At 44.6% G+C, this 15,439-nt stretch overlaps 1 protein-coding gene across 2 annotated transcripts in view; it reads right to left on the bottom strand.

The window, feature by feature from the left end:
* ATP13A1 (ATPase 13A1) overlaps positions 1–15,430 on the bottom strand; it is an 80,648-nt gene extending 65,218 nt beyond the window's left edge. Inside the window, exons 1-3 of one of the 2 annotated variants that reach the window (XM_085855150.1) lie at positions 15,152–15,430; positions 12,051–12,140; positions 1,565–1,749 (exon numbers count right to left, since the gene is read on the bottom strand). In XM_085855150.1, coding sequence (XP_085711276.1) covers positions 1,565–1,749; positions 12,051–12,140; positions 15,152–15,400 — 524 coding nt within the window. In that variant the 5' untranslated portion in view covers positions 15,401–15,430. The remainder of the gene's footprint in view (positions 1–1,564; positions 1,750–12,050; positions 12,141–15,151) is intronic. The other variant, XM_085855151.1, reaches the window with a different exon arrangement.
* Positions 15,431–15,439: the final 9 nt, after the last annotated feature.

Here is a 15,439-nt window from a genome sequence, read left to right on the forward strand (position 1 = left end):
CCTAATGTGTCTGTTCCCCACTGTTTTGTCCCTTCCACTCCCGCCCCTCTTGTCTCATGCCTCCTTGCTGTGAGTTGTGTGTTAGCTCTCATACGAGCCTCGACCAAGGTATACAAAAAAAAAAATAATAATAATAATAATAATAATAATAATAATAATAATCGGAGCACCCGATTCAGGTGATAACGTTTCGCTTCAGGGTGGCCCCTCCTCCCACGCTGCAAGTCCTATAAAGGTCGGAGCAATCCCTCCGCCATTCTCTTTCTCGCTCGCTCTGGCCTCGCTCTCGCCTCTCGGCACGACCCGCCTCCTGCTGCCTGGACTCCGCCTCTCTCCGCCAACACGACGTCGACCCTACCCACCTACCACTCCATCCACACACTCTGGACTCCACCCCTTCTCCACTTAAGCCCCTCCTTCATGAACACGGTCTCCACACGCGCTGTTGAAGCCAGAGACGAAGCGCCAGCTGCCGGGTACCGCACCCCGGAGCATTCCTCCCGAAACGTATTGGTGGCGTGTCGTGCTATCAAGCACAAAGGTACCGGGATCGTAGCCTCAACTCTTCTCCCTTCTTGTTCCAATACTCCCTCATCAGGGTGTGTGTGTATGTGTGTATGTGTGTATGTGTGTATGTGTGTATGTGTGTATGTGTGTATGTGTGTATGTGTGTATGTGTGTATGTGTGTATGTGTGTATGTGTGTATGTGTGTATGTGTGTATGTGTGTATGTGTGTATGTGTGTATGTGTGTATGTGTGTATGTGTGTATGTGTGTGTGTGTGTGTGTGTGTGTGTGTGTGTGTGTGTGTGTGTGTGTGTGTGTGTGTGTGTGTGTGTGTGTGTGTGTGTGTGTGTGTGTGTGTGTGTGTGTCCTGGCGCCTGTCTGCTTAAGTAAGACTGCAGATCGTTATTGTTATAATTTTTCTGTTCAGTCTGATCTGTGTCCGCTTTTGTAAGTTGCTTGTTTATTTGCTGCACCACACCTCTCTCCCCTATCTCTGCACAACACACCCCAATAAATCCTGATCTTGCCACATACTATTCCTCACCCATTGTTAATAAATCATTATTAGGAATGTTCCCTGCTCGTTTTTGTCTTTTCTTCCATTGATCCAGCATGGTCCGAATACTAGTTTAGCCGGGACTTTATTCCCAACGATCCGTTCCTTTTAGCCGATACGTCCTTGGCAGTCTCACTCGGCTGCATCCGATCCGGTAAAGTGATCTGGTCCGGTAGAGTGATCCGGTTCGGACAAGGTGTACTGAGGGCGTGTTCCCCGGTAATTAAACTACGTGATTAATTAGGTAACCCGATTAACCCAGATACGGGAGGACCCTAGGTCACGTGGTTGAGTTATTGGCGTCCACGGTCGGTTAAGCAACCCGCCGCATCATGGAACTATCCGTGTGCGACGGCCTACAATTCCGGGGAGTCTGGTGGTAACCGACGTAGCTTCCCCCACCTCGTGGTCTTCTCGCCCGACCCCCCCCCAGCCCGCAACAATATATATCATCTTGATCACCACATTGCGTTGCATCACAATTGCCATCACATTCCACACCTGTTATTTTCATAGTGCCGAGTAGCTGCAACTACATCAGCTTCCTCCTGAAACCCCTTCCACGTCTGGTAATGGGACATGAGCTCCGACACGGGAAATGACACTGGTGAAAAATGGCTCTGGCTGTCCACAATGTATTTCACCTTCTGGAACTGGAAGTACATTTCTTCCTTCCCATTTTCATCCTACAAGGTTCAAGGTCCAAAAATAGGAAGAATAAATAAATAAAAGGTTAATGACCATCTATTTGTTATGTATGCAAATGTGACATGATTTAACCAAACTCTCAAATCTTTAATTTGCTTCCCACTCTATACACAGTACCTGACAATTCTCTCACATAATCCTTCATTCTCTTCTTCTTTCTCAATTTAAGCACTATCTGTATGATAATGTGCGTGTGTGCGTGTGTGCGTGTGTGTGTGTTATCGCTATAATTCTGGTTTCAGAAGGTGGAACAAAGTCTTCCCAGGACTCAAAGTATCCACCTTAGTTTCGATGAAAGATCGTGATTCATGAGCTAAGATGTGAAGTTGTGTTGTGAGAGTTTTGTTCCAAGAGCATTTTTCAGGATGGTCACCGAGCCACGGACAGCTTCCAACTGTAGTTTGATTGTGGTAATGTTCCCAGGGATGGTTTGTAGGATCTTTGTGAGGTTTTTCTTTTTTATTCAAGTTACTTATTATTCTTGAGTTCTTGATATTTGATGATTTTCTTCATTTGTGTTATTTAGATCAAAATCACTGGGTACTGAAACCTCAATTAGGAATGTTCACATCAGGTTGCATGTCAACATTACGTTCTTGTTCTCAATGATTGTTTTTAGTTCATGTTTCCATGAGTTTTGTGGAACTGGCCGATTGAAATGTCGACAGATGTGCCGGTGGATTACTCTACATACTTTAGTGTCTTTGTTTGTCCAGCTGTTCTGGCATGGTATTTTACATCTCAAGTGGCTCAAGCTTCAGGTTTCTACCTTGCAGAATCTTCATTGTCCGATTGGCTCAGTCCTGCCATTTTTTTTAAGCCATTTGTGTAGTGTCCTTGGTCTTGAGCATTTATAATGACTTGCAGAGTACCCGCCCTATGGGCGATCTTGTTCCAAGCCTGCACCACGTTCTATTGATGCATACCTTTATTTGGGCTGCATATGGGCAAGTGACAGCTCTGTATAGGAAAAATAAATAACCCGGGTTGCATGCATGAAGCAAAAACATACCTACTGCTTATAATTCAAAACACCTCATTGCACTGGAAAACGTGGGGACAGGAATACTGTACTGTAAATGGTGGAGACTAATACCCTCCCCAACCTAGAGGAAGCACAACACACTACACATTTAAATCAAGAATTAGTGTGTCTGTCTCTGTCTCGTTAACCCCCCCAAAGACTACCGGTAAAGATAAAAACACCCCGATACATTCATTGGGGTTATGCCGATTCTCGGTAGCAAGTCTGGATGCAATTGGGCCAGAACTGTAGGAGGAGTAGCAGTAGCCCAGCAAACAAACCCACAAACAAACACAATCACCAATCCATTAGTGAAAGTGAGGATTCGTTCTCCATCCCAAATGAGCTGATTCCAGTGATTCTTAGCCATTCCAGTGATCTTTCATTCTCCAACCCCAATCTGTCCAACGTTTTTTTTATATTTCCCTGATCTTTTGTCTTCCTCCCAGTTGTTAATATATATATATATATATATATATATATATATATATATATATATATATATATATATATATATATATACTGTTACGTTTGAGGGGGGGGTATGCATTCAAAGGGTAATTAGGATGTTTAATCAGGTATGCCATGCTGTTCGAGTTTACCAGGATCTCGATGTAATATGTAGCAATTCAGTGGTGATAAGTTGTCTAGTAAATGTTCATTTCTTCAAGGGGGGAAATGATAATTGTCACGTAATTAGATAGGGACACGGGATAGGGTAAGTGTGTCTGCGTAAACCCCTTTTGGTATTCTCTGGAGACTGGCCGTGACGTCACAGGACAGTGCAGCGGATGGCTCCGCCCCGTGATCACGATTGGCAGAAGGCGACGGCGGTGGGCCAATAAACGGCTCGATTGGAAGTGACGAGGACAGGAGGATAAAAAGGTTCTGTTCGGGGTTGAAAAAAAAGAGGAAGAAGATTACAACCAAAAGATCGTGTTTTTTTGGTGTAGAGGCTGCTGCGCGGAGAGCGTCCTTGTTGTTGTGCTGATTCGATCGTGTTCTTGATCGTGTCTTGGAGCCTTGCTGAGCCTCGTGCCTCACCTTGGTTGGCTCTGGGGTTCTGCTGACTCGGAGTAAGGGGTCGAACGGCGGGCGGACCTGCCTCCCTCTCCTGGTCGCAACTTGGCGCCAGAACTGGTTCCCTGGCGGCTGTGAGCGGACTTGGGCCAAGACCAGGAGGTCGACAGCACCACGGTTTCTCCTGCCCCCCTGACGAGAGCAAGGCCAGCTCGTCCGACGCCGATACAGGGACAGTTGCGTCCACACCACGGTCCAGCCTGACCACCAGAAATAGCTACGTTTTGTGTGTGTGTGTGTGTGTGTGCGCTTGGCGCCTTAGAGGGATTGAGATCTGTATATTCATTGGAATTGTCTGTGTTTTTCCCCACGCCCGATCCCACACCATCCCGTCGAATCGCCCCGGATCCCTCTTCTTGCCGAGTCTTGTTATTTCTGGTAATAATAAAAACAAATAAACATCATCAACTCAGTGAAAAGTGACTCGTGCCACCTTCCTCGTCCCGTTTGCGGTAGAGCGATTAGAACCGCCATGTTTGGGTTATAAATAAATAAACCGCCTCCATCGTTTCGGCTCATTCTACATTGGCGGGACTGTTCAAGTCCCGTGGACGTCACATTGGTGTCAGGGTGTTGGATGTTCGAACCCCTCTAAATTACATTATATTTGGTATCGGGAGAATATACCAAGATTAAAATCTCGCCACGAATTGGAATATGAAATTACTCCAGAAAAGCGTGCGAGCGCGGGAAAATTTTGGCGGGATTTTTCAAATTTAAATTAATTGGCGGCAAACGGGACTTCTGCACCATGGCGGATGTGCAGATGTTTGAGGAGGAAGGCCACGTGTCTGGCAGCGAGTCGGGGGAAGAGGGGAGAGACGGGGGTAGGGTTGGAACCTCCCCCATTCCGAGCGTGGACCGTGCTTCATTGCCCGTAAGGGGGCCGGCAGCGCCGGAAACCGGTGCGATGACGATCCAGACACTGTTGGAACGTTTAATAGCGGACATGACGGTACAAATGGCAAATCAATTCGTGACACAGAGGGCAGAAATGACGGCACAAATGGAAAATCAATTCGTGACACAGAGGGCAGAAATGACGGCACAAATGGCAAAAATGACGGCACAGGGGGCAGAAATGACAGATCAATTGGGGGTAATGGGGGAACAGTTGGGTGCATTGATTTAATGAGGGATGAATTGGGGGAAAAGATGGAGAAAATGAAAACTGAGATGCAGGAGTGTGTGGATGTTAAATTGGGAGAAATACAAAGCAAATTCGAGGATAGATTGGAGGAAACAAAGGTAGAAATTACATTGGAGGGGGAAAATATACGGAAAAAATTGGTAGATAAAATTGATGCAATGAACATTCGGGTTGATAAAGTGGATGAAAGCCTGGAACGTTATCGTGCCTGTGTGGATGCTCGTATGCAGCTGCAAGTTGAAGAGTGGGGAGAGCTGAGGAAGCAAGGGATGAATTTGGCAGAGGAGGTAAAAGGATTGGAGGCTCGTTTGGACGAACAAGATAAAATTATGAGCCAAGATGAAGTCTTGGATAAAGGCCTGGTAGAGCCGTCTTTTGTAAGTAGAGTGTCCGGGCTGGTTGAGGAACAGCTACAAACTCGCGACGGAGCCTTGGAGGAGGTTGTGCGAAACCAGAAGATCCTGCGGGAAGAGGTGAATCGGTCCATTCAACGTTTGGAACAGGAGGCAAAATTGACCCATGAGACCCTCACCACAAAACATCTTTGGCCACAGTCGGCTCCGAAATTGGATACGCAGCCACAAGGGTGTTTGATCCCTGGGCTGGATTCGGACAAGGGAGAAACTGAGAAGCGGGCCACCGTAAAAGTGATCCCCCTGGTAAATTTCGACGGGTCAGGGAGCGTTGAAGCTTTTCTGACGCAATTTGAGTGCATTTCCCGACTAAACGGGTGGAATGAGCAGGAACGTACAGGGAATTTGGTGGCACCGTTGCGGGGACCAGCCGCAGACGTGTTAAACGTGATCGCGGAGGGGATGTTGACCAGCTCCCACATCTGCGAGGCGTTGAGCCGTCGGTTTGGGTTTGCAGCAAACTGTGATCTGGTGCGGGCCCAGCTCCAGCACCGCAGATGAAAGCCGGGTGAGACAGTGCAGGAGCTGGCACAGGACATTTACCAATCAGTCAGGATCGCGTATCGGGACCTTACAGTGGAGGCATGGGACAGACTGGCACTAGAGAAATTTTTAGCTGCTCTTCCTGACCCTGAGGTCCGAGCGCTAGTGGAGCTACAGGATCCACCCACCGTGCACCGAGCGGCCGAGTGCGCAGCCAGGCTGGCCTCGTGGAGTCGGCCGGGTCGGGTGCCCGAGAGGCCATCGGTGACGATCCGACAGGCAGAGATTCAGGATGAGGGAGGGGGGGCTGGGAGAAATTGGCATTACCCAAATGTTTCAGGAAATTTGCCAGAAACTGTTAAGTTTGATAAGGGGTAATTCGGTAGTTGGTGTGCCAAAGCGGCGGGGTCCAGCCCAGCCAATAGAGCAATTCGATTATGGCCGAGGGGGTCCGGAACCGGAAGAGACATTACACCGATACCCACGAGGGCCTTTTATGGGGAGTTGTTTCCGGTGCGGGCGAAGAGGACATATGCAACGATATTGCCGGTACCCGGCGATGGAGGGACCCTCCAATAGACTTTTAGACTCGGAGAGGGTAAATCATCCTGCTGAACCGCCAGGTCTATCCGAGATGCCCTTTCATAGGTCGGGTCCGGAGATCACTGTCGGGGGTCCGGGAGACTAGATCGGGCTGAGCATATAGGGCCATGTACGGCTGGTGAGATTGTGGCGAAGTGCCTCCTTTGGTGGAAAAAATGAATTGTGGGAAAATTGGCATGGGTTTGTAAGTTCTGCTGGGTTTTAGAGTGACAATCGGGACAGTGGGTAATTGGTAACAAAGCGGGCACGAGTGGCTGTCCAATGGCTGGTGCGTGGATCGGGTGAGAAGTGCTGTGTGAGTTGTTTTAAGTTAAGAAGTGAAATGTATGGTGCACACATTGTTTTTTTTTTATTGGGCATGGTGTGGTAACAGGGAAGGTCATGGTCGGTGAAGTGTTAGAAATGCAGGTGTCACATGTAAGGCCGATTGGTGGAGTCATGTGGGTTTTGTGGGTGGGGATGATGTGCTTGTCCACAGGGATTGCTGAAGCTCACGGTGAGCGTGAATTGCGACCCCCTTCAAGGAGATTCACCACCTGGTGGCTAATGGTGACAGTGTCTGGAGGCAACTGGGAGAGGGTCTGGTTGGGCGACCAAGGCGGGTAGGACCTTGGCGACCCAGGAAGGCCAGAGGAGCAAGTGAGACCCCTTCCAGAGTGTTGTACGGGATTAGAGCTGATGGCTACCAGGGGGGAGGGAATCAAAGGGAGCGGGGCGGAGAAACGTCTGGGTTGGATTAAGCTTACCTGTGGGCATGGTTGCACCTGAGATGCCCCCATCATCTTGTGGTAACCCACCCCACGGCCACGACGGGATTCAGCCTGCATGATTAAAATGAGGACCATGACCTAGAAATGTGATGATGACCATGGTGTGAGTGTTGTGAAGATGTGCGAGTCCCACTCGATCCCGCACAACTTGACATGTGCAGCAAGGGCATGATGTCCGCATAATTTTGGGGCAAGCAAATTTGAAAATTGGCTCCCCAGGTAACGCTGGGTCTATTAGCATCCACTGGGGGAGGCGGTCAAGTGTAAATATCCTGTGAATAGTGTCGTTAAGGCTTAGAGTAGGAATGTAAAGTATAAGTGTTGTGTTTTTGTGGAACCTTTTGTTTCCCCTCCCCAGATCACTGGAAGAGTGCTGGGCAAGAGCGATGATCCAGAAGATGGAGTGCAACTTCGCTCAGTGCTCTTATGTGATAAAATAAAATAAAATTAAAAATAAAAACGAATGATTGTTTCGGCGAGGATAAGGCCATAAGGGGGTAGTACATTAAGCAAGATAGGCAAGTTAGCTGCGACTCGCTGCCCATTGCCCCTCCTACTTTATTTCGTTAGGTTAATTAGGTGTGAGTCAGTAAGTGTTAAGGCTGGTACGGTAGCGCCTGTGATATACCTTGCAGGAGCTGCGGTACCAGAGGAGGGGGCAGTGTTCCGTTTGAGGGGGGGGTATGCATTCAAAGGGTAATTAGGATGTTTAATTAGGTATGCCATGCTGTTTGAGTTTACCAGGATCTCGATGTCATAAGTAGCAATTCAGTGGTGATAAGTTGTCTCGTAAATGTTCATTTCTTCAAAGGGGGAAATGATAATTGTCACGTAATTATATAGGGACACGGGATAGGGTAAGTGTGTCTGCGTAAACCCCTTTTGGTATTCTCTGGAAACTGGCCATGATGTCACAGGACAGTGCAGCGGATGGCTCCGCCCCGTGATCACGATTGGCAGAAGGCGACGGCGGTGGGTCAATAAACGGCTCGATTGGAAGTGACGAGGACAGGAGGATAAAAAGGTTCTGTTCGGGGTCGAAAAAAAAGAGGAAGAAGATTACAACCAAAAGATCGTGTTTTTTTGGTGTAGAGGCTGCTGCGCGGAGAGCGTCCTTGTTGTGCTGATTTGATCGTGTTCTTGATCGTGTCTTGGAGCCTTGCTGAGCCTCATGCCTCACCTTGGTTGGCTCTGGGGTTCTGCTGACTCGGAGTACGGGGTCGAACGGCGGGCGGACCTGCCTCCCTCTCCTGCTCGCAACTTGGCGCCAGAACTGGTTCCCTGGCGGCTGTGAGCGGACTTGGGCCAAGACCAGGAGGTCGACAGCACCACGGTTTCTCCTGCCCCCCCTGACGAGAGCAAGGCCAGCTCGTCCGACGCCGATAGAGGGACAGTTGCGTCCACACCACGGTCCAGCCTGACCACCAGAAATAGCTACTGTGTGTGTGTGTGTGTGTATGTGTGTGTATGTGTGTGTATGTGTGTGTATGTGTGTGTATGTGTGTGTGTGTGTGTGTGGGTGTGTGTGTGTGTGTGTGTGTGTGTGTGTGTGTGTGTGTGTGTGTGTGTGTGTGTGTGTGTGTGTGTGTGTGTGTGTGTGTGTGTGTGTGTGTGTGTGTGTGTGTGCGTGCGTGCGTGCGTGCGTGCAAGGCGCAAGGCGTGCAAGGCATGCGTGCGCGCGCTTGGCGCCTGAGAGGGATTGAGATCTGTATATTCATTGGAATTGTCTGTGTTTTTCCCCACGCCCGATCCCACACCATCCCGTCGAATCGCCCCGGATCCCTCTTCTTGCTGAGTCTTGTTATTTCTGGTAATAATAAAAAACAAATAAACATCATCAACTCAGTGAAAAGTGACTCGTGCCACCTTCCTCGTCCCGTTTGCGGTAGAGCGATTAGAACCGCCATGTTTGGGTTATAAATAAATAAACCGCCTCCATCGTTTCGGCTCATTCTACGTTGGCGGGACTGTTCAAGTCCCGTGGACGTCACTATATATACATATATATATACATATACATATATACATACATATATATATACATATATACATATATATACATATATATATATACATATACATATATACATATACATATATATATATACATATATATATATATATACATATATATATATATATATATATATATATATATATCTTCTTCTTTCGGCTGCTCCCTTTAGGGGTCGCCACAGCGGATCATCCGTATGATCCGCATAGTGATTTGGCACATGTTTTACGCCGGATGCCCTTCCTGACGCAACCCTGGTCGCCTCTTACGACACAGGGATATATATATATATATATATATATATATATATATATATATATATATATATATATATATATATATATATATATATATATACACATATATACATATATATATACACATATATACATATATATACATATATATATACACATATATACATATATATACATATATATATACACATATATACATATATATACATATATATATACACATATATACATATATATACATATATATATACACATATATACATATATATATACACATATATACATATATATATATATATATATCGCATCTGTTGGTAGCTCATCTTGCATTTATATTTTGTCTTTTTTTGCAATTGGTGGGGCTGTATTTGTTGCCGTTTAGGTTTGGTGCATGACATCTTCTATTTGCACCTGTTTTTTGAAGTTTTTTTTTTGCAAGGTGAGTGAGAGACATCTTTTCTGACGTGTGTTCATGCTTGTGTACAAATTGTAGTCAGTAATCTGTTGAATATTTCATGTACTATAAATCCTAGTTGTCACCCTGTGCACTTGATTGAGTTCGATCAGGCCACCACCTCCTCCTCGATTTTGGAAGAACATTTTGTGGATGGTGAGGAGCTTCCTTGCTCTGATATCTAGTTTTCCGATTTCAGCTTGTGTCCAGTTTACTATTCCGCAGCTGTATTGGAACACTGGTACTGCTACTTGGTTTATGGCAACTTGGTTCCTTGTGGAGAAGTATTTTTTTCAGGATCAGCCTCATTCTACACAGGTCTTCTTTGATAATCGTTTTATGCCTTTTTTATGACATATTTGGTGGCCCTCTTCTACTCAAAGATATTTGTAAGATGCTGCGTTGTCAAGCTCCTGTCTTGTTGAATTTTGGTCGATTTTTATGTTGTCCATTTTTGTTTGTCTACCTTGCACGAATGTGCACTTGGCGCACTTACTGTATCATTGCCAAATTCCATTGTATTCAAATAAAAGCATTGTAGTGTTCCAATATCACAACATCATAATGCAATTGTCTGTGCTCTGAATTCTATCCATGAAACTCAATGATCATAAAGTGATGACAAGAGATCGGATCGAATGCAGGAACTGTAAAAGTGGAAATTTTCTCACATTTCACGCTACAAAAGAGAAGCGAATTTAACAACCAACGTGCAAATAGATTTGCCTTTTTAAAGAGATTAGAGTTCCAGTTCGCACAAAGAATGCTCGTGATGTAGTAGGAAGCAACGCGCTTGGCCAGCATGTATCGTGTAGGTCTACACAGTTCACAACTACAATACTGTACTGTACTTCAGCCTCCACAATTCAGTGTAAAATATGCTTCATTATTTGAAACCGATTGCAAAAGTGGACAAACTTCAATGTTTACCCGAAATCTGCAAGTTTCGTTAAACCAATGCTTGATGGGTGAGGCAGTATTATGTTGTCCTCTTTTTTTTATTTACTTTTCCATAGACCTATGGCTTTCTCAATCTTCTCAGTATAAAGTGCAAGTTAGCGGTAGCAGTCCCCCCCCCCCCCAATGGGGGTATAAAAGATCATGGTCAGATCTGTAAACCACTACTTCCACTTTCAGACAGGGGTGAAAACATAAAAGTGTGTACAGTGAGGATTTATAGACAACCGTTTTAACCTCCACGTATGCTACAGCATCGTCAACAAATTTCCTTAATCGGACTGGCACACTCGCTACTGCAAAGCGCAACACGTTTTCAGGAATGTTGGTGTGACCATTGGTTATTCTCTCCTCCAAGTTCAAGGGGTTTTTTTGGCTTTGTGCTGTTATTGGACACTCCATCATTTACATTTTGTTTTCTGAAAATCAGTTCATAAATAAAGCTGCTAAATTCCATAAAATATATTATAGAATATATAAAATAAATAAAATAAAACTATTTAAAATTGGGTATCGACTAATCATACACCCTTTATAATGCATCGTGGTTATATACTTCAGGTAGATTCTAATTGCACTTACCCATCGGCTGACATGAGAGGCCTGAAGCCGATACACACCGTGGCCTTAAGAAGGCCCATGATAGCTATAGGCTCCAACCTTCCGATAGTTGATGATCCTTTTAACAGTCTCTTTGGTTGTTTTGCACTGAACGTATAACTTGTCGGGAGGGCATGGCGATTGTGAATATGACAGCTCCGAAGAGGTCTTTGGCTTCACACCAAAAATGACACCATATGAATTTTCAGGTTACAAATATGGGTGGAGTCAAGTAAGCTGTCCAACCAATGGGTGGAAAAGAGCATTACACAGACAGACAAGTGTATTATTATGTAGATAAATGAGGAGTGGGCAATCCATCTCAGGCATTGCCAGATTGGATAAACAATGCAACGTGGCATTTTGAGTGAGTTTATTTTCAATAATTTATTTTCAATTTCTTAAAGTACAATCATGTCTTGCTGGATAAATCATAACTTTCATCAACTTATTAAAAGACCTTCATCCTCTTACCTTATCAAAGTGCAATGGAACCAGTTCCGAGGACCCATTATTAGGAGTCGGGACCACTTTCACCCAAGAGGCTTTCTTCGGGTCTGATACCTAAGGAAAATGGCAATTAAATTTTTTTTATAGAATATGTATATTTTTTTTTAATCAACAAATTACTACTCTGGATGTGTTCAATCATGCATCTTAGACATGCACAGGTGTGACACAAATCCCTCACCTGTTCACCTTACCCATTGCAGCTGGGAATTGAAAACAAACGAAAACGATTTACCATTTATGAAGAGCAATGTTCCACCAACAAATGAGCATGCAGCCAAATGGCCATTCCAGAGATGGACTAGCTTACTTACACAAAGTGGGTTATTAAGCAAAAAATAAATAAATAAAAACAATTAAAAAAAATAGAAATTACAAGAAGCGATGACAACCTGCACGTTTGAAGCTTTAAATGAACATGAAAAATATTACGTCATCCTGATATAACAAATATTACCAAATGGTCGTAGTTCATGAACTGGTCATCATTTGCGTTACAGGGTCAAAATATTCAATTTTTCAGTTTTCTCTGTGTTGATAGACATCACCAAGCTACATGCACTTGTGTGAAAAAAATTAGCAAAAAACACTAATTAACGGCGAATATGATATTTTTAATTATGAACTTTAATGGATAATGCATTACAAGGAAAACACATTTTCGCGTTTATCTCAAATTCACCCTTTCTGAGTAAATTGGATGTGGATCAGTTATCCTTTGGCCGTTTTGGACAATTCAAGTGCCAAATTAATCCTGAGAATCGGCTAGATACATAACTATGTAAAGATATTTACTAGATCTTTTAGGAGTTTGTACATATTGGTCAGGGTTTTCTGAATAATAACGAGTTGAATAATCAATTTTGCATTCTGCAACAGCAAGTCCCAAGTGTTACTCACCTAAAAAATAACAAAATAGATTAGATTAAAGCTTATTGATTGAAATAAATTCAGTTTATTCCAAATTTGACTCACCACATCCGCCGCCTCCGCCACATCTGCCACCTCCGCCTGTTTACTCCACCCCTGAATTGTATCACTTATTTGCCTGTTACACAAAAACTATTGCATATTTTTTATGTCTCTTTTTTCCACATTAAACGAAACAAAATTACCTTTCTTCTCATACTAAGATATCCCGATATCTGTGGTTTTTCTGGTCTGTAGTAAAAGTGGAAAATGGATGTTTTGAAAAAAAAAAAAAAATGTAACAACTCTGCCTTTTTAGGGTGACCAGTTCATGAACTACAACCAAATGCTTTAAAGACTCCATCAGCATTCAATCCAACCTTCTTATGGGGTCACTGGTGAAAGTTTCGTTTTGACCCAGGACTTTCAAGAGGATGCGACAGGAGCTCGTAATTTGTTCAGCGTGCTGAAGACAACTCACATACTCTTCACGAAAGACACTGCGGGATCTTTAATGCCAACCGATAGCATATCTGAAAGATCTTCACGGTCATCCGAAGGACGGAGCACCGTGATGCAACGACGTTGCGGTGAAGGACCAATCCACCAAGTATACAGTCGGGTCAGCAATCAAATCTAGATGCATATACCTCCGCCAGGCTGAACAGGTTGTGTTGTGTATCCCACCGATAGGCCGGATCTGCATCCGGACCTGATCCAAAATCGAATCAGCTTGTTCTTGTCACCTACCAAACTGTATCCACAGACTTTTGTCGTAACTCGTCCACAACTTTTTGAGATATCGTGCTATATATCGTTTTTAGCTCTTTCAATGGAAAAGAATCACATTTAAAAATTATCGGATGCGAATTTTCACCAAAATCAAATCAAATCAATTCGTCCTCATCACACACCTAACGTGTCCACCAAATTTCATGCAAATCTGTCCAAAACTTTTTGAGATGTGCTACACACAGACAGACAGACATGAAAACATAGCCTCCATCCATCTTCGGTGGCAGAGGTAAAAATAGTTAATTAAATAAATATTTGCAGCATTCGCCCAAAGATGGTCACCTACTGCCTCCTCAGTCCTCCCCCTTCGGGAAGGTACTTGGCACCAGGCATGAAACGGCACACAGTCCGAGTCGAAGAGCACTACTCGGTGGTCGAATGAGAGCCTTTCTTTCTTCGATTTTTGAACTTAGCCTTTTAATTGTGATTTCCCAATAGTGTGATGGAAACTTTGGGGTTAAAAAATAATAATAAATAAATAAATATCTATCTATAATTCCAGCAATCTCTGTGTGTGTGTCTGTGTGTGTGGCTGTGACCGCTGTTTCTCGACAACCACTGGTCCAATCTCATCGAAACTTGCCAGATATATTGCTGGGGACCTGAGGATGTGCCTTTTCAATGTTTGATATTAATCGGACAAGTGGTTCCCAAGTTATGGCCATTTATTTACCAAACCAATGACAAGACACGTTGTTGCGTGGGCGTGGCCGATGGGGAAGGGAAGCTCAGCCGCGTTCCCCATTACGTGTTACAACGTACGGACTTCCGGAGAGTGATGACTTCATGTATTCTAATAATTTCTTGATTTCTTATGCGCATTTATAGATAAACACAATGCCCCAAGTTATGATCGTTTTCATATGAGACGGTGCATAAATTTCGGTAACATCAGAGTGCTGGTGTGCTCCGAACCATGAAGTAAATTTTTTTCTCTCTGTTCTCTTCTCTTTTTGTTTTTCCTTGCCACGACATTGCGAAAAGGTAAAATACGTTGGCACCAATTGAATATTTGGGTATTAAAACTAAATTGCGAATAATATGCCAACTTCCGGGTCACGCATGTACGGGCACGCGAGAGCGAAGAAACGACCTGTGTGGTTGTTGTTTGTTACTCACGGTTTGAATTATTTTTTTATTTTTTTTTTTACGGGCACGTACTAGTATATATAAAACAATTAAATAAATAAATAAACAAATAAACAATTGCCGATACATTTAATTCACCTGTGACCACATGACCCAATCAATTACATTTTGCTCCGGTTGACTCGCGTCATCAAATACCACGAGGGGAACTCATGAGGTGAGCAGTCGAGGCTCATGAAGCAGCCCTGAAAAGCGAGCCTCGATGTGCCTACCCGTGCGTACTCGAGCAGGCACCTGACGTGCACGGACCACCGCTGCGCCAGCCACGCAATCAACTGCAAAGCCACCGCCACACCCAGAGCCAGCTCGAACCGAGGTAGACCGCCCGCAAGCACCGTGTGTAGTCCCGCACCGACCAGCGCAGACAGAACGCCGGGGGAGAAACGAAAGAGCGCGGCCCGTGGTTCACAAAGCACGATTTCCCGCACCAGCTCGTCCGGGTCTCTCACGGGCGCCGCCATCTTGGCCTCACGAGCGTCAAACGCACTTCCGTTTCCTCA

The sequence above is a fragment of the Eptatretus burgeri genome, chromosome 14 (genome assembly GCF_056783735.1).
Source record: "Eptatretus burgeri isolate ZD-2024b chromosome 14, Ebu_testis_v1, whole genome shotgun sequence".
In the NCBI taxonomy this organism is placed as follows: Eukaryota; Metazoa; Chordata; class Myxini; order Myxiniformes; family Myxinidae; genus Eptatretus; species Eptatretus burgeri.